Source organism: Sturnira hondurensis, unplaced genomic scaffold, assembly GCF_014824575.4.
Source record: "Sturnira hondurensis isolate 20B ecotype Veracruz unplaced genomic scaffold, ASM1482457v3 Scaffold0014854, whole genome shotgun sequence".
Taxonomy (NCBI): Eukaryota; Metazoa; Chordata; class Mammalia; order Chiroptera; family Phyllostomidae; genus Sturnira; species Sturnira hondurensis.
This window is the reverse complement of record NW_028087485.1, coordinates 7106977-7133711: the sequence shown is the minus strand read 5'-3', so window position 1 is coordinate 7133711 and position 26735 is coordinate 7106977. Positions and strand designations below refer to the sequence as shown.

Here is a 26735-nt window from a genome sequence, read left to right as displayed (position 1 = left end):
AGTATCTCATTTAATCATCAGTCCTAAAGAATCAGACTTAATAGACTTAAATTTTGCAGTGTCACAAGACTAGGTTGAACCAAGTTCTTCTTACCCCCCAGCTTGTCACTCCTACTTGTTCACAGAAGACACTCAAACTACTTTATTGTGCTCAACCCAGGTGGGTGCTGAAGAACAGAGTCACGCCCATGTGAAACCAGAGAGCTTTTGCAAGCTTCAGTAATTAAAACCCTTTAGAGGAACGCCAACATGCATCCAGTATTACACAGTGATGTAAGAGGAGCCCAGTGGAATCACCAGGCTCTATAAAAGACCATGGGCATGTAAGATGCACCTGTAAGGATCCCGTTGATGTGAGCATTTGACGGAGAGTGAGAAGACTCTAGACAGGAATCGACCGCTATACTTATATTGGAGCTGCCATTTTTTTTATAGATTTTATTTATTTATTTATCTTTAGAGGGGAAGGAGAGGGAGAGAAACATCAATGTATTGTTGCCTTTCGTGCGTCCCCTGCTGGGAGTTGGCCTGCAGGGAACCAGCCTGCAACCCAGGCATGTGCCCTGACTGGGAATCGAACCATGATCCTCTGGTTCGCAGGCCCGTGCTCAATCCACTGAGCTACACCAGCCAGGGCCTGTTGTTGTTGTTTTTAAAATATTTTATTTATTTATCTTTAGAGGGGAAGGGAAGGAGAGAGGGACAGAAATATCAATGTTCGGTTGCCTCTCATGCATTCCCTGCTGGAAACTGGCCTGCAACCCAGGCATGTGCCCTGACTGGGAATCGAACCGCAATCGTGTGGTGGAGCTGCCATTTTGTGATGGTGACTGGAACCCTTCTAGCACAGGGCACAGCAATTTATGATAAAAGGGTGGTGTGTATGCATCTCCTCGTCCCAAGTAAGTTCTGGTCCTCCTTGGTATGCCCTGTAACAGATGCTACCGCTGCTGAAAGCTGAGGCTGCCTGGCTTGATTAGTTGGGAGAGAGTCTTTTCTGGATGCCTGATTCAAATCGTGCCCTATCAGCTTCTTTTCTGTTTCAAAACTGAGCTCTGGGAAACAGTCTCAAGATATCTAGGTATCAGCACAATTTCAGAATACAGAGTCAGCCTCTTCCTTATGCCTATTCAGAGATGGCTTTCTATGGCACAGGTGTCTCTCCAAATGTACCAATCTGCAAGCCAAGGTGACAGTGAACGTGGAAGCCTTGACCTGGAGGGAGAACATTCACAACAATGAAGGGGAGAGCATAGGGTTTTATGATCTTACCAGAGAACCCAGGTGTGACAAAGGCAAGGAGACCAGATGATGGACGCACCAAATCATGTGATCAGATACATGATATTTCAACTTTTCGCAGATGAGATGCAGACCGGGCCCCTCTTTGAGGACGCTGGTCCTTGGCACTTGCCCAGCTATCTGTGCATGTCTGGGTCTAGTGCTAGACCAAGAACTTACACTTGAAGCATCAAAATGCTTTAAATCGTCACATGCAAACAAGCCACAGCACCATGCATTTGAATGCACAGCACATTTCTGAAGTTCATGTGTATGTCTTCTGTGCTTGGTGTCTGGTTTAGAAAGGACAGATGACCCACCATAAGGTGGGAGTGGCGCTTGGCTTGTGTGAACAGATAAATGACTAAGGCAAAGCCTCTTCACTCCATCTAGACACTGAAGTATGGCTAGGTCAGGACCTTGACCCACTGTGCTTTGGAAACACTTTCTAGGTGATAAAGGACTTTGCTCTCCTGGGACCATCGCATGGTGGCTTCAGGAGTCCCCTCAGTGGGCTCTGGCAGGGAAACAAGGGGCTGCCACATCACTCAGGTCTTACAGAGGCTTTCTATGACTTAAAAACACTCTAAAACATTTGGATATGTAATAAGAACAAAATTTACATTACTTAAAAACTAGTAGAAAGAAGATTTCTTTACAAATAGACCCATGTAATAAATTTTTCCTAGCAGTAAAATATGTAATAGAAATATGTTAGCTTTATTAAAAATAAAAATGGAGATGAAAAACATAATGCATCCCTGAGAAAATGTAAATGATCCATAAAAATGAGGGGAGAGCCAACTCACCCATAATCCTGCCGTCCAGAGATCACAGTGTTAACAAAGTAGTGAGTACCATATTAACCAATGAGAATGTGCCACCGCCACCACCACCATGACGACAATGACAACAACACTGGAATCATTAGACTGTTTTATGTTTTGCTGTCGACATTTTAAAACAGCTTTCAAAAATTGTATATATGTAGCATTATAGAGACTTAAATGAACAAAGCCGTGAGATCCCATTCACATGATTTCCTGTCCTGGATGTCACTCTATCACCTTCCCAAATTACTGGGATGTTGTGAGATCTGAGTGACACTACAGAGGCCCACAGAGGTACTCTATGTGGAAGAGGTGTCTTCTAAAGTCAGCAATAACCCGAGTGTTAGCAGACTTGGTTATATGCCTTTCAAAATGTTATTTTACATTTTGATCTCAATTTCTTTACCTGTAACTAAAGATGGGCAGAACGACAATGATCTTAATTCTCATTCTAGTCCACATAAAGGGTCAATTTTTTTCATTCTATTATTCTTGTTATTGGCAATATCGGACAGCCACATAGATTCCAACATCCCTTGAGGTTGCTGAAATAATCTCAGCTCTACACTGAAGTTGCAGAATTTATTCCAGTGCTGTTGCCACCCAGTGGAGAACTTTCATTGCACATTAATGGTAGATTCTGCTGAGGACTGAACTGGCAAGGCAGAAGAGTCATGGAATAATGGATTGCCGGTCAAGTACAAAGCTAGAAACCTGAGGAAGTTACACCCTTGAGCAACAATTGTGTGGTTCAGTAAAGCCCTGATGCAGGACCAGTGGCCACCCATGTGGATGAAGTGGAACATCAGTGTTACAGGGCCTAAGGCAGACAGGCTGAGAGACTGAGAACCCAGACTGAAGACTCTTTCATCATTCTAGCCCTCGGGATGTTCGCCGAGCTAAAGCTCTCAGTAATGAGACAGGTTTTCTTTCTCTCTGCCTAGGAAGGCAGACTACAGTTCTTTGCCAACACCTACTCCCTGAAACCCTGAACAACAGCAGTTCACCAATGTATGTGGCCCAGTATTAAGGGGAAAGAAAAGTGGAGTCTTAGAAAGAGTTGTGAAGCAATCCAACCTGAACTTCAGACACCAGGCCTCTGGCTAAAGACAACCTATATTGCCCGCCCCCTTTCCTGCTTTCCTTTTTAAGCCCAGGCAACAAGGGGGAAGAAATGGAGTGGCTCAATTACCTCGCTAGAGTCAAAGAGAATAAAGCTGAATGGGGTAAAGAATAACACACAAGAAAGCCTCTTAAATCCCCCATCGCCCATTGAGATCAGCTGGCCTCCTTTGTGTGGAAGTGGAAAGCAGCCGAAGTTTCCCCGCTCAGATCTGGGCTGGCTTAGAAACAAACACTTGCCTGGAGGTACCACTGCCTGCTAGCTCTTTGGGCCACTTCTATCAGCCCCGACTTTTCCCCCGGATGAAAAAGTAGGTCAGATTCTTTCAGGAATTCAACAAAAGAATGTCTCACAGAAAACTTCAGCAGGAGTCATCTTCTCCACCATCAGATGGCTGGCAGCATCCTGCAATATTTATGAAGTGTTATCACATTTTGGTCACTTCTGGTTGCCGGAAGTCTCACAATGCTATTGGGAAATTACAGATCATTGAAATCCATCTAATGAGGACACAACCTTCATGTCTTGAAGTTAAATCTCACGGAAGAAGTGATACTCAAGGATCTTCCTTATTAAGTTCCAGTCTTTGTATGTAAATGAAAGTATTAAAACAATGAGATGCAGATCAAAGTTTTCATTTTAGTCTCTTGCCTCAGATTTAATTTAAAAGTCTTAAATTATGCAGTGAATTGCATCTCTTTATTCTCACGGCTATTTAAAACGTTTTTAATTATCTTCCCTAACACGCAGGGACTACTTCTGCCTAGCAGTCCGCTCAGACAAACGCCTTTCGAATCAGTTCTGTTTTTAAGAATAATTAGGCCCTTCACCATCCATCCTGTGCCTTCAGGGTCTTGCATCGGATTTCTATGGGAAGCTGAGTTATCGCCTTGACAGTCTATAGGCTCATTAGGTGCTCGTTAGTGGTCCTGCGGACATTCATCTTCAGGAAGTCTCCAGACAGAGAGAGGCCCCTTCTCATGCTTAGGTCTCAGAAAACACCTTTAATCAGCTTCCTCAAATTCAAGTGTAATTGGAAAAGGGCTTCTCAGACATAATTTCATGGACTCCTCCTCTTCCCTCTGGGTGGGTCCCTTGATCAACTATTTTTTTCCTTATGGAAACAAGGATGCATGAATGCACTGCGGTGTGTGTGTGTGCTTCCCTTTTGAGTCTAGACTGGAAGCAAGACCAGCTCCTTTACCTTGTTGTTCCCGACGAAGGTGCTCTCAGTAGAATACACTGGACAGAACCCTAAAAAGGATAGGGGTGGGGTTTCTGAGAAGGGGCTTTTCACCAACATCCACAGTTATGTGGTTCTTGGAGTGATACACCAGGTGAGGAGTCAGGCTGTGGGATTTGAAAGAGTTGTGATATGGCGTCATTTTTGTCACCCAGATGTGGAGGGTGGCTGCGTGTGCTATCTATCTGCAGGAAGAGCTCTTATTTCTGGCACAGGTCAAAACCTGCAAAATTTCGACTCAGGTAGGTACTATTGCACATGGACGTACAGGCTACCCTCTATGCCCTTAGCCTTTGATTATCTTTTGTCAATAAGAAGTTTTCCTCTTTGCTCTGGTTTTACCAAGAATTTCATTGATAGTCTTGTTAGAATTAGGATATACACTAGTATAGAAGAAAGGAAGGGATTTAGGTTTCAGAAGAAGGCTTTAATAGATTTTGGATGTCACTCAAATTTTAAGAGTCTTTTCCTTTTAAGTGTGAGCTCTGTGACCCCTGCGGATGCCCATCCAAATCGACACACAATTCCTGAGTTCCCGTCAGTCTGTTAGGCGTAGTGAATAGAGATGGCCCAGCTGCCCCCAAGAATGGCACGATTCCTGCCATAATAATTCCTTATAAGTTATTGGGGGATGCTTAAAATTATTACAGGCTACTGCAGTAAATTAGTTTTCCTTTTTCTTTTATATGGATACACAGCCTTTAATATGTTCTATTTCATGCGGTGAGATTTTGATCTAGACCTTGCTATGGTAGAGGTCCTAGTTCACCCAGAACACGTATCTCCACGAACTAAACTGTGTCTACTCATGAATGAAAAGTACATGGGTTGAAATTGAAACTTCGTAAAATACTTGTGGGAGAACAAATAAACACACATGGAAGTCTAGCTACTTGTCGGGGCAGGTGGTTCCTCAGGTCTTTAATGCTGTGATTGACAGGCACAGGAGATGAAACCCACATGGAGGGGCTTGTTTGAATGTATGGAATTGGGGGGCACAGAAAGGAGGGTTGCATTAGCCTCTAAGCCAGCCCAGGCCCACAGACAGAAGACAAACCTGTAGGGGAGAGATAAACCACGAGTAAAACAAGACACAAAGGCACCATCATTGGTGCCAAAATGAGAAAATATTACACCAACTTGGAGAGGTGGGTATGCTGGCCACTTCTGCATTAATCACGCCGTAGTGTCAAATCAGGGTATAGCAGAGGCCTGTTCATCCCTTTGGCCCCTTGAGGACCTGCTACTTTAGGGGCATCAGAAACATGGCATTGTTATGAAGAAGCGGCAGTGGGTAGGAGGGTACACACATCAGACACATATTCAAAGTAAACTTAGGAGCATCCAATTAAAGTGAGAAATGGACGTTCAGAGATTTTGAAAATATAGAGACTCTATGTATTGTCCCTGATATAAGTTAAGGCTTGTTTGTTTATGTTCTAAATTAAACTCAAAAGATGGTATAGCTGAAGAAGTTTGGTCTACATGGATGGGAGACTCCTTGAGCGGGACATTCACATCCTGTGATTTCTAACAGTCTTCAAAGTGGAAAAGGCAGTGTCAGATGCACAGCAGCCACTCAAGAAAGGCATGGTTTTGCAAAGAAGGGGAAACTCAAGAGAGACTTTGACGTCTCTTTGCTGAACAAACTGCTCCCAATCCATGAATATTCTCAGACAATCAGGGGGATATCTTGGTTTAAATGTTGACTAGTATCTAAGAATGTGGAAGCAGTCACAGGCCATCCTGGCTAGGTCACAGATGATTTTGCCTATTCTTTCTGCTCCTTGACCTCTGTCACTACCTGCCGAGAACAGAGCGTTTCTAGGGAGCCTTAGCAACCAAATAAAGTTCTTTCCCAGAAAATGGTTCTTTCCACCATAGAAAAACAATAAAAAGGCAAAACACCATAGAGCCTGGATTTGATTCTCAGCTCTACTATTTAGTCAATTTTTTGTGGTCTTCTGTAAGTTGCTTAGTCTTTCTGTGCCTCAGCTGGGCCATCTACAAAATGACAATAATGATAATCCCTACTCGCAGAGGGTTACTGTGAAATCTAAATGAGATAATCCATGAAAGCACTCACAAACAACCACTGTCAGTGCTCAATAACTGTGGCATTTCTGAACTGTTGCCACAGTGTCATATATCAATACTCCCCAGGTACTTAGACATTCTGCTTTTCTTTATTCTGTCCAACTCATCACGTGCACCATCCATGCCTACATACATGACCCAGAGATTAGGAGAGAAACTGAGATTGTTTCTGCAAGAGGAGCTTGTGAATCACCAGCACAGAATCCTACAGTCAAGCGAGAGGTCCCCAGGGCCTTCGGAAGTGGGTGCAGGTCTCTAGGCTTGGTACTCTGAACCAGGAGACAAGAACATCAAGGCACTGAGCCTGACAGCTGAAGGCAGCAGATTTCATCCCTGCTGTTGTAGCTTTGCCCTCTCAAGTGTAATGAACCGACTTGTTACTTTTTCCCCCCTTGTTGTACCCAGAGGCACGAATTTACACATCATGGAAACAGAGTCCCCACTCTGCTCCCATATCACTCAACCAAGTTGGAGGTGCCTGCTGATCTTACACAGAGAGCAAAGCTGAGCAGATGAGAGGCTGGCCTCTGACCCTCGAGTGTGCCTGCTGGCACACTCCACTGAGCAAAGGTCAGGGCGCACCAGGATGGAGCTCTTGTTTCAGATCTGGCTCTCCTGTGTTCTTAGAAATAAAACAAAAGTCTGAATTGTGAAGCCTGCTGCAGCATAAACATCTGCTGCTTCAAGAAGTATTCTGAGTATCATACCTGGGTTCCTCATGTCTCTGGGAAAGGGGTCTTTATGTTCACCATACAGATGAATGCAGGGTCTAGGATTGGCCCCCCAAATGAATCCTTCCCTAAGAGTCCCCCCAAAGTTTCCTTTCTTTTTTCTTTTCTTCCCTAAAAACCTAAATACAAGCACTATATTTTGTATGAATGTCCACAATGATTTCTAAGTAAGCTTTTTGTTGAGCATAATACACAGGAAAATATGCAAAATTTGAATATACAACAAAATTTAAACAGCAAATGAATCCATCAAAGCCATAAGGAATTAACAATTGGCAGTACCTCTCAAATTCTACCCCATCACTCTCCCTCCAAAGCTAACAATTATTCTCATTTCTATCACCATAATTTAGCTTTGTCTATTTTTTTTGCAATTTAATTAAACTGAGTCATGCAACATGATTGTTTTCCATTTGATTTCTTTTGGTCAGTATGGGATATGAGATTCATCCAAGTTTTTTGTATATAGCAGTGGGTCGTTCTTTCATATTACTGTATGGTATTCCATTTTACAAGTATGATGGATTTATTCTCCATTCTACTACTGATGACTATTTGTTTCCAGTTTTGAGGTCTAATGAACAACTATGCTGTGCATGATATTACATATATTCTGGTGCATATCTGTATGCGTTTCTCATACACATTTTACATACGTAGGAGTGGAAATGTTGAGTCATAGGTTGTACATATGTTCAGCTAGCTAGATGAAAATATGCACACAGATCTCCAAAGAGGTTGTGCCAATCTACACTCAAAACAGCATTTTTGGAATGACCAGTTGTCCCACATTCTCAATAACTCTTGATACTTGTATTAATATTTTTAAATATAAATCTTCTGATAGGCACATAGTAATATCTGATGAGTGTTAAGTTACATTCCCTTGTTGAGTAGTGATGTCGAGAAATTTTTATATGCATATTGACTATTTGACTACCATCTTTGGAAAAATCCTTCTTAAGTCATTTGTGCAGTTTCGATTGTTTTGGCAGAATTTTCCCCATGAATGTGTAAGATTTATTTATATTTTTCTGGGTATGTGTTTTTAATTAAAATTATGTATTATAAATACCTTCTTCCCCTCTAGGGCTTACCTTTTTATTTCCCAAACAGTGTCTTTTGGAGAAAAGAAATTATAAATTTTAATTTATAATTAATCCACATTCTCTTTTAAACTTGGCAGGTTTTGTTTCCTGTTTAAAAAAATCTTTGCCCAACTCAAGGTCATGAAGGTACTCTTTTGTCCTTTCCTTTGACCACTTTAGTTTTATCTTTCAAAATCAGAGTGACAAGCAGGTTAGAATCATTTATATGTGTGTGTGTGTGTGTGTGTGTGTGTTACCAGAGGTCAAGTTTCATGCACTCCCACATGGATACTCAATGTGGTACCACCATTTACTGAAAATATTATAATTCATTTACTGTAGTACAATGTCTCATTTGTCATAAACAAGTGGGTGCATATGTACAGATATGTTTCTTGACTCTCTATTGCCTTTCCTGGTCAGCTTGTTTGTGTAGGACAGATATATCTGCTATCACTATACTTTCTTAATTATAGCTCTATAACAAATCTTGATATATGGGAAAGTAAGTCATCCTATCATGTCACTCATCTTCCAGGTTGTCTTTGCTATTCTTGAGCCCTTGAATGTTCATATAAGCTTTATAATTATCTTGTCAATTATAACCCACATAAAATGCTGAAGATTTTTGTTGGAGCTGCATTTAATCTAAGAGCCATAGGGGAAAAACTGACATCTCATAATATTGCATCTTTTAATTCATGATCATTGTATATCCCTCCATTCACTTGCAGTTTTCTATTTCTTTCCAAGTGAATTGTAGTTTTCTGTATAGAGCTATTGAAAATATGTTTTGTTAGGTTTGTCTGTAGGTATGAGTTGTGTTTTGATGTTATTATAAGTTATATGTATATATATGTGCATATATCTGTGTGTGTATATGTATATACACACATTTATCTGTGTGTGTTTTGGAAGGTTTATATGCCCAAATATCAAGATTTACTCTAAATCTAGAATAATTAAAATGTGTTGGAAATGAGCAATTAACACAGGTTTGAAAATCAGACTAATGGAACAAAGTGTCTAGAAAGAGACCTACACATATATGGTCAATTCAATGATGACAGAAGCTCATAGCAATTAAGTGTGAAAATAATTTTTTTCAGTGATGCTGGGTCCATTAGATATGCATATGGAAAATATGTAAACATTGGCCCCTACCTGAAACAATCTTTTCAGGTTGAATCATAGCCTTGAATGAACTTATGGTGTAGCTTCATGATCTTGGGTTAGGTTAGGTACAGATTGTTTAAGCAAGCTGCAGAAATCTTTAATTATTTTTTCATATAGTTACTGGTAATATTTGGGTTTCTATCTATATTTCAGTATTTGTTTTCTTTGTTTCAACTATATTATATTCCATTTTCTCTCTTCCTTGGCTTATTTTGGATGAGGAACTTTTAATATTATTCAAATTTTACTGTCAAAAGTCCATAGTTAAATATTCCCTTACTATTCTTATAGTTGTTAGTTTAGATATTAAAACAAGCATTCTGGACATGTTGGTGTCTAGTGTAAATTACTACTTTTATCTCTTCACGAATATTTCTTGGACCTGAACATATTTTAACTCCAATTAATTCCATTTATATGCTATATCATGTATTACTTTTATAAAAATTTTAAATCCCATAGCTGATTATCATTTTTGGTTTGCAATTTTAGTATTAATTTTAATTTACCTGCATATATACACTCTTTCTTGTTCGTCATTCTTTCCATTATTTTAATGCTTTTGTCTGGGGTCATTTTCTTTATGATGAAGAATTACCATTAGTTTCTTTTAAATTTTATTTATCAATTAAAGTTTACATTCAATATTATTTTATATTAGTTTCAGGTGTACAGCATTGTGGTTAGATACACTTTACAAAGCATTCCCTTAGTATTTTTTGACAGAAATCAGACTATATGACTCATCTCAGTTTTTGTTCATCTGAAAAATATCTTTATTTTACTGTCACATTTGATTTTTCTCCCAGCGCTTCAAAAATGCCCTTCCATTTTTCTTAAGGTGACTTTAAAATTTTTCACTTTCTTTTTAGATTTCAGTCTTTTGAATGTGATACCCAAGAGTGGTTCTTTATATTTAGACTGGTTGGAGTTTGGTGATTCTCTTGTATCTATGTGTTTGATAGGCTGATATCTTTTATCAGTTTTGGAAAATTCTCAGACATTATCTCTTCAAAATTATTCTGGCTCCTTATCTTTCTCTTTCCCTTTTGGGATTCCAGTTACCTCTGTTAGCCCTTTTATCGGATATAAGACGCACGGAAGAATAATGGTTGTTAATGCTGCAGTTGAATTCTGTTTACATTTATACTGGTGAAAAATTATATTATTTATGTTACTAAATATTTTACTACATTTTTTTGCTTCAAATTTTTTTCCCTATTTTTCTCTTCTAAAACCTAGGTGCGCCTTATGGTCTGAAAAAATATGGTACTTCTTTTCTCTATTTTCTACCCATTTTCAGATACAAATGGCATTATTTCCTACTGTCATTTCTTCCAGCTAACTGATCCTCTATTCATCTTCAATTTCCTGGAAACCCACTGAAGTTCTTAGTATCAGTTCTTTTCTCTTTACTTTTACCATCTCCCTCTGATTGCTGATTCTTACTGACTATTGCTGGAGGGTAAAATTTCCATCTTGCCCACACTCGCAAACATATTAATCACCTTTTGGGAAACTGTTCTTTCAAGGTTCATCATATATCAGAAAATTTGTTCCTTTTCTGTTGCTTCCCCCGACCCTTGATCCTATTTCTTGATATAGCCATAATTTTTTCCAAACAATAAATGCCCAACATTTTATATGAAACATAGATAAGGTCTCTGATTTGCTATTTTCCTTTAAAGAGGATTTTTTTTTAGCTTCTCTGGGCATTTGGGGTAGGAGAAAAATCACTCTACACTATTCAGATACTGAAATGACTTCAGGTTGGATTTCTGGGTGTAGAGAACCTGGTCTAATTCTGAGTTGTCTGTACTCCCAGGGCAGAGCTTTGTGGGAGCCACAGGAGCCTAACCTGGTCTTGTACTGTTTACCAAGGTTCTCCTCCCTGACAGTGTCTGAACTCAAATTTTTCTCTCCTGAAAATGCATTACCTGTAAAATCTAAGCTTACCTCCTAATCCTCTCCGTGACTACTCTCTTCTTTGCCTGTGTCACTTAGATATTGTCAGATAACTCAAGGAGGGAACAGACACAGAATACTGTGCTGCTACTCGGTGCTTCCCTTCTCTCTGAAATGTGACCTCATCCATCCCAGCTGCCTTGGCAGGCCCGGAAACCAACGGTTATCTTCCTAGCCTTCAGTGCTGTCTAGCTAACACTTTCTGTTTGGACTTCCATGGGGAATCTGAAATGTGACCTCTTATACACTGTGATGTATGAACTGGCAAAGTTCTCGAGGGAAATAGAGCTCAAAACATTGGACTCACTGCTATGAAACTCCCATCGTTTCGTAAGAAAACAGTTGCGGCTTCTTAGATCCTCCCAATGGTTCTCTCGTGCTTGTCTTCCTCCTCCTGTCCCTGTCCCTCTGACTCTGACTTGTACGCTCACTCTTGCTCTCTCTATATATACATACATGTTGGGTTTGCCGCAAGCCAATCTGTCATAGTCTCAGAGAGAAGTCTTCAAAGATTTTATTTCTGGGAAATCGAACAACTCCAATTGGCCTGAACTGGCCTCTATCTTTCTAGTTCCAACTGAAGAATTTTCAGGGACCTTAGCATTTAGAAGATTGGGTACAGCTGAAAGGCACTTGTTAAGGAGATAAAGCAGTATCTCTAAGTGGACCCTGGGCCAGAATTTCAAACTTATTTCATAGTTGTTTTATTTTTCCTACAGGAATTAAAATGCTAACAATTTTGATCAAACCTAACACTATAATTCTAATGACTTCATCTTTTCCCCTTCAAGTCACATTCCAGAGCCCCTCGGACTACTCAATTCCCTTTGATTTTGCCCTATTTTTTTCCCTTGAAGCACGATGACCTTGTTAAAAGAACGCATATTTCTGGGCCTCATCCCAACCCAATGAATCAGAATCTTTGGAGAGGGGGCCCAGGGAACTGTTTTAACATGTTCCCTGGCTGATTCTTATGCACGTTAAAGACTGAACCCCACTAGCCTCTCAGAAGAGACAGCTGGAAGTCACTGTCATAAATCTGAACCCTAGTTTCATCATTAACTTTTAAAAGTCCTTGGTATTCATGAGCCTCACATGGTGCTGGCTGCATTTTAGGTGCTCAGAAGACATGGCTGGAAGTAGGACTGTCTGATTTAATAACCAAGATCATTTAACAAAAGTGTGTATCCTTCAGACACCGTCCTCCTCATTGACAAGATGACGAAAATGCCTGTGTCTATCTAAAAACACATAGTACAAATCTCATCTTATCTGTCTTCTAAATATTTAGAAAATTCAGATAACCACAACTTGGCAAAAAAAGAGATGCTCATACTACTATTTCCAAAGTTCTACAAAAGTACAAAGTCTCAACTGCCAAAGAAAGTATGCTCAATGGTGTCGGGGTGGGCCTCTGGTACATGTATGACCCAGCAGGCTGCCTGTGGAAAAGAAAACCCAAGACTGGGTTGGGAGAGGAAGACGGCATTGGTATTTTTTTTAGGTCGGTTGAGGATGTAAGTATGCAAAATTATTTTTTAAAAAATTAATGTATTCTGGAAAAAAAACATTTTTCTAAAAGTGCCAATAAAGCAGGGTTAAACCCAAAAAGAAGCCCCAAGAAGTGAGATAGTAAGTGGAAGTGAAGAACACTTGCAGTGAAATAAAAATAATTGAAAAACTGCATCAGAGCAGGTGACATGACAATAACAACAAGAAACTAAGGGTGGAAGGAAATAAAAATTTAAACAATCAAGTTAAAAATATGTCAACAAACTCCCAAAAGATATACAAACCAAGCCATGATGTCTTAGGAAAAAATCCGTGGCTGCAGGAGGCAGAGGGGAGATGGAAGTCGGTCCTACCTCCTCCAGTTGCACCATCAGGGTGACATTGTGCCCTTGCTCCGCTGTCAACTTTCCATCAGCAGTGACGATCCGGAGCCCCCGCGGGGCCTTCCCGGGGCACTTCTGGGGTTTGGCAGTGTACTGTTCTCTCACTCCATCGGTGCAGTTGTTGGAGACCACCTTCCTGTACCTACATGGAGAAAACGCCAAGTTGTAATGGAGCTCACTGTCATTTGGATTGCTCCCAATTTTTAAGCTAAACTTACTGCGTAGTCCAGATGGCTATCAATAACTACATTTCTTGTAGGTCCAAGGATGACAGCTGAGTCCTATAAAGCACCCAAAAGAAATACAGATCCTCATAATAACATGGTGTTCCCACCACTAGCCCTTTAGTATACTTCTTTCATTCACCTAGCCCATCAATGAACTGTTTTGCTTCAGAGCTGTGGAAAATGTACAGCAATAGAAGACATGGACTTTGCCCTCACTAAATTTATAATCTACTTGAAGAGATCTATGTGGAGAATCTAGGATACTTCAAGAGCTATATAATTAAGGGTTAGAATGAGTAGCAATACATATTGCAAAGGAATTTACAATTCAGAGAAAGAACAGATTATTATGGGATGACATGGTTTAACATGACATCTCACAGAGCATGCTCTAGTAATGGCATAAATGCAGAGTGTTGGCTAAATTTCAAAGTTTTCATCCAATATTTCATGAGGGCCTATACTGTCTAAAACCACTGAAATCTCATGTTAAGGAGACTTCAGTCTGCTGATTGCATGAATTCTTCCTATCGTTTTGCTTATTCCTTCTTGTTTGGGCAGGCAAAGGCAGGTAGGACTGTGGGTGGGAGGTGGGGGTGGGTGGGGTGGGGGGAAGTGGTGGCAGGAAAATGGAGACAACTGTACTTGAACAGTAAAAAAACGAAAAATAAAAATAAAAAAATGAATTATCTTAAAAATGTACCCTGTACAATTGATCAGATTCATAATAAATTAAATCTGTGGTTTTAGGATGACGGACCTCTAAGGCTTTGCAGGTTCAGTGTTACCTATTCATCATCTTTTTGTATGCAGTCTACAGTAACTACTTTATAGATTCATGTATTTGATTTCCCAAGATGACTGTCTATAAGTAGTGGTAGAGCTCAAACTGGAAGCAAAGCCCAAGATATTTCCACTCTTCTAGACCAGGGGTTCACAAGTCTTTTATATAAGGGACCAGATAGTAAATGTTTAAACTTTGTGGTCTATATGGTGTTTGTAGAGTGAAAGTGGACATAGGCAATGTTCAAAGAAGGAATGAAGCTGCATTCTAATAAAACTTTATTTACAAAACTGGCTGTGTCCTAGATTTGGCTCACAGGCTATTGTTTTCTAATCCCTTCAAATCTAGCCAAGGTTCTCTCCTCTGTTCCTGAGTCTCAGATTGACTAGCTCAATGCATGCTTGAAAAAGTCAAATTAAATACTGTCGGAGAAAGTGCTTTGAACACAATGAATCATTACAAGGTCAACTTTTAATCTTTAACTCACCGTGTAGAGTCGTTTATGGATTAAGTGGATTAATGTACACACAGTACTTAACACCACTCTGACAATTAGCAAGTGCTTATGAAATGTTGCCACTTATTTTTATCTAATGCGATTATTATTTCTCCTACCTGTTAACAACCTTCACGTCTTCCAGATGTCCTTAGGATAAGTTGCAAATCCAGCTCCCGTGTGCAGAACGGCCTCGATGAGCTAACCTCACGCTATGTTTCTGGGCTCTTTTTCTCCAACAAGCTTATCCTGCTCTAGCCACACGTCCCTGTTCTTTCTGCCCCCGTGTCCTTCTGCATACTCCATAGCTGCCCACGCTCTCACTCACAGCTCATCACCTGTCTTTTCCTCACTGTGGCAGTAAGACAGTAAGAAGGTCATAGAGAGTTCTTCCTGTGCTCTAGTTTTGTTATTGTGCTAAGTTCCTAACAAGACTTTTCTCATTCACCTTCAAAATATCCCTAATAAGGGAGGTATTCTGATACTTAAGGTACAGACGAGTACATTAAGGTTCAAGAAATTTAATTAATTTTCTCAAGATTACACAGCCAGGACCCTTGACAATTTATCTCTAGAACGCAACTGCTTTTTACCATTACACTGTACAGATTCTTCAAACGGAGAAATATCCTCCCTCCTTTAAATGCTTAAAGGAATCCTTACGGTTGACTTGATAGGAATCCATTTATGCCTTGTCAACTGCCTTCCTGTGTATGACGGTAAACTTTAAGCTCCTTGAGGGCATCCTTGAGCCTTGAATATGCGAGACGGATAATCAGGAGGCCCACACTGGGATGGCTGTACCATTTTAAAAGAGGAAATATCTGCACAGCCGTTGGCTCTTACCACTGCCCCGATCCCTTCAAACACCTCACCCACCAACCTGGCGGTGTTGATCCCTATCTTTGGGACCCCTGCTTCTCCTTACAGTCCAGCAACTGAAGGGTTAACACCTAGCACAAGCAGGCAGCCTCCAACCCCCTGCTCCCACACTAAGATCCCTGCCCATTGTGGATTGGGCATTGTCATGTCTGAGCATTTCTAACAGCCCCTCATTGGATATTTTTTTAACTTCCATTGGATGTGCTTGTGAGTATATGCTGATTGAAACAGACAATAATGGCAGGTGGGAGAAAAAAAGAAGGAATGCCACTGACATTGGGCCATGGTGGCATTTTGGTACCAGCAACGGTAGCAAGACAATGGCTATCAATGTCATATAGTAATTTCGGCGCCTCAGTGAATGTCACTGCGAGCCAGAAACTCCCTGTGTGTTTCTGAGGCAAGGAACCAGGCAAAAGAAAGACAGATTATGATTTTTAATCACTCAGCACCCAAGCACACCTGTGTCTCGGTCTTCGCTAGCAGCAATAGAGGCATGGGCTCACCATCATCATTGTCACCATCAGCAAGGGAACATCCCTCTTGTTTGTCTCTGCTCTGACCAATCATTGCCTCAGGCTTTCCTGAATTCTATAGCAACAGGAGTTCTGCTTAAATCCAAAGCACGGAACCATCCCCTTGGGATTCTGCCACAGAGAGACTATTGGTAATTTTTTTAAAATGCTTATTAAAAACCATTCTGAAACCATTTTATTTCCTGGATGAAAATGGCATTGCATTAGCCCTACCAGACCTGTCCCTTAAATTTAGAAGAAAATCGTGCAGAAATACAGAGTTAATTTACTCAAGTAAGCACGCACCTGCTTTTTGCATTACTGCATGCTCCTATTTTCATACCAGCAGCTGTCCCTGGGTCTGAGTTACAGAAATGAATAATGCATTTAATATGTTATTAAATGGGGCTGCTACCTCCACAATAACAAGGCAACTTATGATTATGTTGGACTGAAGCTCTGCATATTACTGGGATGCATTTAGTGGGCAGACTGTTCTTCAGTCTACAAAGAAGAAATGTGACCTGTAATGGCACGGGAGTCTTTCTTTGTACAATTACTGGAAAGGAAACATTCTGCAAATGTGCCTCTGATATTATCAACCGCTCATCAGTAGGCAGTGTCTTATTACTTCAGTAACCCCAATTCCAACTATTCTCTTCCTTCTCATCTTGATACCTCTCTGTCACTTTTCCTTTTTACCTCTATCTTCTTTGATTTTGTTTTTCTATTGCCTGCCAGTCTTAACAAGGATAAGGCCATAGTTTTTCTTTGTGAGAGTAAAACCGGTGTTTTACTACTTAGTAGATTTTTTTTTTTACCTTGTGAGTTTGGGTGGAATACAGGTGTTTATGACTGTGCAGCCCACGGTAAGGTGACGGCATAGCCTAGCTCAGCAGATCAAAACCCTCTCTGTTCTTCAGGGTCACTGGGAGGCACTTTTAAAATAAATGGATGTCAAAAACCCAACACCAGGAATTATGATTTGATCAAGACTTCTGGGCATCACTGTGTTTTGTTTCTGCTTTTAAGCTCCCTGGTGATTCTTGTGCGCATACGGCAGCAGAGACCACTGCCCTGGTGGTTCAAACTAATGTAGGACCCGATGACCCAGGTTTAAGTTCAGGCTCTTACAGACTATATGAACTTGGGCAATTTACTCAACCTGCCTCTAACATTTGGGCTTTTCACCCCCAAAATAGGGAAAATCACAGGATGTTTTCATAAAGCTCCCGGGAGGATGAAGTGTGATAATGGATCCAAAAGGGCTTAGAATAGAGTCTGGCACATGGTAAGGACGTAACAAATATTAAAATATCAGAAATTAGTGAAAATAATAGTACTGAAATAATTAAACATTAACTTGCTATTATCCAGCAAATTCCGTGAGCATAGAAGCTACGTTCTTATTGCCAAGATCATTGTAAGATCAAATCTGTCCATGTCAATTCCCTTCTTAGCATAATTCAAAACTTACTGTGGATTTATTCATAAGGGGTATGATTCAGGGTTCAAGTAGAGTCCATGACCTGGCCTCAGTGTATTTTTCTGGCTTCAACTCATTCCACTGTCCAACACAATTCCCACGCTCAGACCACCCGGGTGTCTAAAGGCCTTTTTCTGCCTGTGCTGTTCATTCTACTGGAATGCTCTTCCTTCCTGCCTAGCTCCTACACATTCTTTAAAATCACCTTAGAAATTGCATTTTCTGTCACATTGTCTCTTCCCTTTTTTCACACTAGTTATCGCATACGACAGCCATGGTCGAGCTGGATGACACTCTAGGTCTTCCTGCAGCCAAGGTCAGTCTTACTGACCCTGAGCTACAGTCCCTCATCTGAGCTCACAAAACAGTGTGGTGATTGCTGGGGGCAGGGGGTATAAGGGGACTACACGGTAATGGAGAAAAATACAATAAAGATTAACTTTAAAAAAATTTATGTAGCTTAATGTTTTGGATTGTACTACATGCCTTTGCTTTCAAGGAAAAACAGCTTTGTTATAATAATATTTGACTTAACGAAACAAGAAATGCAGCAAGCCTTGGGAAGATCGAAGGGGGCTAGCTCTGAGTACAATGTAGGACTAAGACTTAAAACTTTCCTAGACGCGGTGTGCCATACTTAACAACGATCTTGTGCAGTAGACGTGACATCAGCATTTAGAAACAACTGGGCTCCGTGGCTGACTAAGCAGGCTTCCCAAGTTTCTCTCCTCAAGGCAACAGTTCTCAGGATTTCCCCCTTGAATTGAGTAAGCAGACCTTAGAAATAGGGGACTGTCCAGAGGGGGTCCTAAATGGAGGCAAGAGAACGTTTCTCCCAGGAAGCAGGATGGAAGCACAAGTCATTTGCTTTCAACAGCAAATGGAACGTGGCTTTGTTTTAAATGCCAACCTGATAGGATGGGACACACAGCAATGCTAAACAAAACCACTTAAAATCAAGAATCATGAGAATGACTCATGGAATCCATTATCTGAGTCAACTAGTTGTATAACTGATTTATGTAAGACAGTTCCCTTCTGTTGAGCACCTGCAGTCCTAGGATCCTAGGATCCTACCTAACTTGATCCTAATCGAGTTAGATACGGACTTGTCAGAGCCCGAAGGGATCTCAAAGATCACTCCATTCAACCCCTTCACTTGGCACAAAAGGGAAAGGAGGTACAGTTTAGAAAGCTTCCCAGGGTCACATAGGGGGTCGTAGCAGTTCCGCACCTCCGGGTGTTTACTGTTCTCTTGACACTGTGCCATGTGGCTTGGCTGAGAATTGGTAGTGCCAACACCATTCATGTGGGCATGAACCGCTGTGTGAGAACAAGATCTCCACACACAGTGATGTTCACCTTCTTTATTTCCCAACCCTCATACCATCCATGAAAACATGCCAAACCTCACCTAAGAAAGATCTTCTGAAGAGTCAACTTTGTAGCAACAGTTGTTGAGTCTCTGCTGCGAGCTCCCACTGTGCTTTGCTAGAAAGCAGGTAGGCGAGGCCCTGCAGTGTGGCAGATGCGAATAAGGCCAGAGATGCCCCTCCTGTGGGCTTGAAACCCATGCGCCACTTCTAGGACCAGTGATCCTCCACGAGACACACACTGATAAATCTTGCTGAGGTGATCAGACTGAACATCGAAATCCACCCCCAAGAGCAGAAATGAATACAGGTGGGAGAAAACCAGAGCCCCCAAAGACCCTGGAAACAGCAACGCCAATGCAATAGCAGGTTAGCCAGCATCTACGCATTTTCATAGCAGACGCAGGGAGAAATGTGTTTATAGAAAGCATCTAAAATATTCCAAGTGTATGTTGAATGAAGATTAGTATTTTGCTAGAATTTATATATCTATCTCTATCTATATCTATATATACACACATATAAATATATATATTTTTTTTCTGGACCCACTAAATGCTATTGTGGGTGTAGATGCAGGGTACATATGTATACACTGTACAGTGTATATACATACATATAATAAATTAATGCTATTTCTAAATCATTTTTAAGCTTCTTGAGTAAATATCCCTGTTGTATATTGAGAAACTAACCCAGAGGAACAATCAACTCCATCATTTACATTCGTCCAGGAAGAATTAATGGTTCTTCTAAAGAAACTCCACAGGCAGAAATTTCTGTACACGCTTTTCTTTTCAAACACATTTGGAAATATCTCTAGCTTAATAGGAAGAAAAAAATCTTTCCCCTGAGAAGATTATCTTGGTTTCTCAGAATAAACCAGCCCAATACCCACTTTATTTTATATTGACAGAATTTTTTACGGTTGGCATGAAACAAGCAATGTCCTCGTTAATTTGGCAGCTTAAATTTGCAGCAGGCTCCCTGGATCCCAAACAGTATAAATAAGATATAACCACATGTAAGTACAACTAAATGAGCTCGCGCTTGTGTATGCGCAAACCGAGACATGTGCAGACACCAGTGGAGAAAACAGTGAGAAGTGCTACGGGTTTTTCCAGCACTACCATGTAGGAATACAAACAAGTGAACACTGACTTCACTCTATTTGAACAAAAGGAATCTGCTCACTAATCTGGTAAAGGTGTTCTCTGCTTTAAGAGGTATTGAGGGCCAGACATGTGTTTTGCTGTATAGTGGTTTCTAATTATGTGGCATTATAAGTCTGTTCAGGTTATTATTTGTTTCACAGATGAAACTACAGAAGCTTAGACTGAATATGTCCCAGATTGCAGTGTTGCAGTAGCTATTAAGTATTAACAAATGCCTAAACTATATACACAAGTTAAAGAGAATGTTTAAAAACATTGGTTAAAAAGAATGTTTCTCCCTCTTTTTTCTTTTATTCCACAGGAGTCCTTCGTTAATGACTACTGGTGATGGTATGTGCATTCTGTAAAGTGACTACTGTTTGCTAAGTATGCTGCGTATTTTGCTGTGTATTTTACAATAGTATTCTATTTACCCTGAAAGCAAATAGCAACATTTTCTAGATTAGGAAACTAAAGTTCAAAGAAAGGAAGTCACTTGCTAAAGAGTGGTAAACGGCAGAGATAGGATTCAGTTACTCCAAAGTAACTGTTTTTCACCAAACAAAATATCCCCCATTATAATATTTCATTCTCCATCCATAACAAGCTGAGGCCCCTGCACCAGCCTCCTCGTTTTGCATGGAGGGGCCTATGGAAGGTGTGAGGGCAAAGGGTGAACAGAGGCAGGGAGCGTACAGTGGGGTACACAGCAGAACCGTGCTCACACGCTGTTCCATGGACCAAGGACTAAGGACTAGTGGCCACAGCTTCCTGGAGCGACATTTCGCATCCATTTCAGCTCTTATTCCAACCAGCATTTCTGAGTGCTAGCCAAGAACTGAAACGAAAATTGCACAGCCATTCTGCACAATGAAGCTGATAAATATTTTGCCATCCCCTTAAAATAGCATTTCTACTGGGCATAATACTGACCTATGCTAGAATGTTTCCATCACGGTCAAGTGAGTGAACTTGACAACTCTGCTCTGTATACAGGGTAATAAGTTCACGGTGAAAGCAAGCAAAACCATTTATAAAGTGAGGCATTAAAAAAAGAGGAAGAAAAGGAAAAGGAAGGTTTACCTGCATGCTTTCAGCTAAACTCTCAGAAAGGTGATGTTGGAAGATTTGCTTGTCTGGCCTGACTGACAAGAACACTTGTTTCCTAGCCACCCTTCCATTCAAATTCCGACTGCAAGACCACACGTGTACTCTGATGTGAGGCGGGTGAGGTGTCCGGGGAGGAACATCTATGGAGGGACCGCTCTCAAGCTGACCTTGCACTTAGGATGCTTCTGCGCTTCATCCCAGTCCGAAGCTAATAGATTCTGTATGAACTGAGCAGGCGATGCTCATGGATGGGCTGAAACTGGCATTGGAGAGATTTAGGGCACACGGTGGTGCCTTAATTCTAGAGACTTCCAGGCACTAACGCCAAGGCTTGTTCTTGAGAAAAATGCCCCGGTGGCCCTTTCACCCAGGTCATCTCGTTTCTTTTGCCTAAAATGACCTTCCTCACCTTGTTAATGTGGGAAATGCTGCTTACCCCTCCTCTCAGCGCTGCCTTGCAGAATCCATTGACATTTATACTTCAAAGAAGAAATGAGTCTCTAATGTGTAGGACTTAGAGGAGGTTCGCCAGAGCTAGAGTTTAACCCTTGTGGGGAGAGATCTACCAAAGCCTGGATCCCCAGGTCTGAGAGGTAACCAGACACCTGGGGAGAAATTCGCTTTAGCCATCAGCAAAAACACCTCCAGTTGCCAAAAGAGACTAATTGTCGTTGCATGCTTATCACAGCAATGATTATGGTGTGAGAATGCTAATTGCAGCATTGTTTATAGTGGCAGAAAATAGGACATCAGCTAAATGTGCATAGAAAGGAGTGACCGAGAAACCCAGGTGCCTCAGTCCCATGGAAGGAGAAGTAATTGGGTAGAAGGTAACCTTATATAATCTGACTTGAAAGGATGTAGAAAGCCTGTTTTTGAATGAAAAAAGAAGAAAAAGAACAACATACCTAGTAGAAAATCACCTGTAAAAATAACCTCCCCTATTTTGTGTATTTTTTTTTCCTGGCGTAATTATTCACTCACTGGGAGATGAAAAGTGTCGGATAACACGCGTATCAGCCAGATCACAGTTGTGTGGAAAAGGGAGCAGGATTGGGGTGATGATCTAAACGGACTTCTAAACTATAGAAAAACTATGTCTACATTCCCTGTGCGATGGAATGTCTTTCAGTAGAAAGCTAAGTGCTCAATGGCAGCACTGCAGTGGCTATAACGTTCAATACCGAGTCTGTGTCAACGTGCCGGTGAATCAACGCAGAGCTAAGTGGCATCTGGGGCCTGGGGCTGGAGTGATGTGAAGAACGGCAGAAAGTTCTCCTTTAATTCCATCTACATTGTGCCTCTTAGCGACTCCTGAAGTGGCTACAGACACTGTAAATGAGAAATCAATGGTAGAGGCCTTTTTTGAAGATAATTTCAGACCCCGTCCCAGCTAAGGGTCCTCTCGTTCCTAGTGTGGATGCAGTGTGTGTAGACAATGCAGTGACCGGTGAGGTTACTACTGTTACCCCCCACAGACCCACTATAGCTCATTGGTCCCTCTGTGGGTGGTCACTCCGTCACTTGGGAACACCTTACACTTAAGCGCAGGGCATTTGCCACACCCACCGATGGCTGGTATTTACCACATGCTCTCTTACACAGCTCACTCACTGATGCTGAACTCAGGCTTTTTTTGCAAAAAAAAATTGCATGGAATACATGAAACCAGGAGCTATGGTTACTTAAAAACCCTTTAGGGTCAGATGCTAGCATGTAAAACCCACTGACATGAACAAACCTCTCAGAGTGAAGGCTGAGCCCTAGGAAGTGATGCTTGTGATTCTGTGATTAATAAACACAACCACACTGACAACCATGTATATACCTGGGCACTGATCACTGAATCGCATCTTTAAATTTAATGTTAATTGCATAGAGAATAGATGAAAAATCCCACTGAACAGAACACTATAATTTTAGCATCTCTGATCCTTTATTTTATATATGTCAGGATTTATTTGGATTTCACACATTGAATTTGCCTAAAGACTGGTGAAACCTATTTAGAGGCAGCTTAAAAACGTTTGTGTGCATGTACGGGTATGTATATATGCGTATGCATTCACTCTGCCTATTCTAGTGATTTGAATAGCAACTGAAACAATTTAGACTCCTCTGTACTTCAGCCCCTTCTCATCAATACCGAGGAGAGAGTAATATAACTTCCTTGAAGGATTGAGGTGGTGGAAAAAATCAATTTTGAAATTAGCTGTAGAGGTTTCCAATGCCATTTAAAAGGCCTGAACATTCTGGTACACGCAAGTAATAAAAGTTTAAGTTTTTTAAGCTATAACTTGGTTATAAAATTAGGTTTATCTATTACATCAGCCCCTTTGATTTTTTTTCCCCATGGCATTAGATGCTGGAGACCCCACTAATTCACTGTAAAAATGCTTTTTGTTTGTTTGGTTGGTTGGTTTTGTATTTTTCCTTGACTTTGTGTTATGGATCAAAGAAGTCACAGTTTAGTTCGTCAAGGTTCCAGGAATCCCTAGCACCAGAGAAAATGGTATTTGAGACACTTGTCTGTGTTTGCTCCCTTCCTTTTGAAGAGCAGTGTATGGAGTCCGGCACAAGTGATGCCTGCTTGAGTGTGGTTCGCAGGCTAATGATACGGGTGTAGTAATTTACAGTTTTAATTTGAACATTTCACCTAAATGTCACATGGTGTGCTTGAGTGTGATATGGTTATGGTACAGAATTACAGGCGTATGATTTTGTAATAAAAAAACAGGCGCTATTTGTGCTGGGCCCTGACTATTAGTTTGGTAATCTTTGTTTTTAATTAAAAATAAAAACTTAATTTCTCTCCAGTACAGGGAAGCACATAATTGAAGGGCCTCAGCCCTGTACTGCAGCTGGCATGAGAAATCAGGGAGAAACGGTCAGGTAGGACTGGCCTGCTGCTGAAATGCCTACAGCTCCCTCCCCCCCCCTCCCTCCCTCCCTCTCTCTCCTCCTACCTTTCCCGCTCTTTTCAACATTTTAATAAATAGACAAACATGAGAAAATAGTATAATAAATCCCCATGCCTCCATTAACATCTTTCAATGTTACCAATACCTTTCCCTTCTTTAACATTTTAAAGAAAATCTCACACATTATGTACCTCTAAAAGATAAGGTTTATTTTTCCTTTGGCCTGACCAAATTACAGTGACCATTCCTAAGTATATAACTATATTTTGTTAATAAGATATCATCAATATAATAGATTACTCAGGTTCAGATGAACCCAATGCCGCCTGTGATGGTTCATTTCATTTGTCAACATGAAAAGGCCATGGGGTGTCCATGTGTGGTCAGACGTTACTCTGAGTGTTTCTGGGGGGGGGCTGGTTTGGGGTGAGATTAACATTTACATCAGTAGACAGAGTAAAGCAAAAAGCCTGCCTGAAAGAGGGTGGGCCCCACCCAATTTGGTGAAGGTCCGAATAGAACAAAAATGCCGACCTTCTCCAGAGGAAGGGAGAGTGCCCCCTTCGGAAGGCTGTCGCCTGAACACCCCCTTCATCTGCCTCCACTGTCAGGTGGGGGCCTCGGCTCTTCCTGGGCTTTGAGCTTGCTGGCCTCCAGCCAGAAACGAGAAGGTCAGCTCCCTTCAGACGAGGACCGGAAACACCATCCGTTCTCCTGGGTCTCTCGCTGGCCACGTACCTGGCACATCTTGGGGTGTGGACTTGCCCACCACCATAATTACATGATCTGATTCCCCATAAAAAATAAATGAGTTTTCTCTCTATGCATCTAATCTACCAGATATAAAAACATATCTCTGGAAAACCCTAATATATCACCTAATCTCCAGTCCATATTTAATGTTCTCAAATGGCTAAAAAATGTTTTTTGCAGATTGAATTAGAATCCCAATAAGTCACAAGTGGTGTTTTCTAAGTCTATAAACATGAACTACGCTTGTGGAAAAGTGATGAAGTGTTTTCCCTTTTTCGATATTTACTAAATAATATTGGATAAACTCCACAATATAAAACATTAAACCCAAACCTTCAAAGCTGATTCCAGGCTTATAAAGATCAGAATGCATGCCTTAGAAGTGTCAGAATTGGACACAGAAAAGAAGACACATTCTTACAAAGACCAGTATACTCCTGCAAAGCCAGGGAGCGCCCCTTCTGAGTCGAGGCCCCACATCTATAACCCAGGAAATGCGGAGACAAAACATTTATTTGACCTTCCTCTCAGGGATGCGGTTAATGGTTAAAGGTATTCTTTAACCATTGGGTACCAGAAAGGAGACTTCTGAAATAAAATATCAAACAATGAAGCAATTTATACATTATCATTGTCATCTTCAGACTAATTTTCTTTCTGTATTTACCACTAGGGTTTTATTCTCAGGTGAAATCTGCACTATTAATCTAACTCTGTGCTTCATTATTAAAAAGTACAAAAGCAAATAAATTGTGCTGTAATGAAACAGGCCTGACCTTTGATCAGAAGTAATTCTGTAAGTTTAACACACGCTGAAAAGCAGCCTGGGCTGACCCATCAAGGTCACGGCTTCAGACACTCACCCAGTACTGTTGAGGTAACTCTGTCCCAAGCTGCAATCTTTTGACAGAGAAGATGGATTGAACCAAAACGCTGGCAGGCACTGGCCATTGCTGTGTCGCTCATAACCATAGTCACTGTCAGAGAAAGAGCCAAAGGAAACCTTTCAGTGCACGGCAACACTACTGAGCACAATTTCATGTTAGTCCACAGCCAACTCCGATTCTAGTCAATTAGTCAGAAAAGAGGTGTTCCCTGAATTGATGCCTGTCCAAGAATGAATTTTCCCCCACACAATATCTATCAATTGCCCATGAAAACAGCCCACAGAACCCATTTTCAGAAATGCTAACTTGGAGGCCACGAGGATGCCTGGGTAGAGATGAAGGCTCAGTGTCCCATTATTCCAAGTAAACATACTGGAGCTGAGAGAATAGAGTATGTTTTCATTAGGAGGATGCACAGTTCTGATTGTGGTTGGTCCAGAGGAAGCTATATAATTGCACACAGGCTACAGTGGAAGCTCAACCGCCAGTGTGGAGTTTCGCAGAAACTTTAGAAGTGTTTAGCAGACATGTGCCATGATCCTCGTTACCGCCGATGCCTTTGGGGTGCTCTTCCAAGACATCTGGATCTACCACGTACAGCTAAGCCCGGTCTGTCTGTGCACAAGCCATATGCTTCAAAGTCACAGCGGGGAAGGAAGTGTCCTTCGAGGGTATCGTGAGCATTCCCCCAAGGCAAAATTCTGTCCTCATCAGTCAG

At 41.1% G+C, this 26735-nt stretch overlaps 1 protein-coding gene across 5 annotated transcripts in view; it reads right to left on the bottom strand.

Annotated features, from left to right (window-relative positions):
• Positions 1 to 26735, bottom strand: part of SORCS1 (sortilin related VPS10 domain containing receptor 1) — a 492654-nt gene that overhangs the window by 56650 nt on the left and 409269 nt on the right. For all 5 annotated transcript variants that reach the window (XM_037063978.1, XM_037063980.1, XM_037063979.1 and 2 more), the window contains exons 17-18: positions 25994 to 26107; positions 13400 to 13571 (exon numbers count right to left, since the gene is read on the bottom strand). In XM_037063978.1, the coding sequence (XP_036919873.1) occupies positions 13400 to 13571; positions 25994 to 26107 (286 nt within the window). The remainder of the gene's footprint in view (positions 1 to 13399; positions 13572 to 25993; positions 26108 to 26735) is intronic.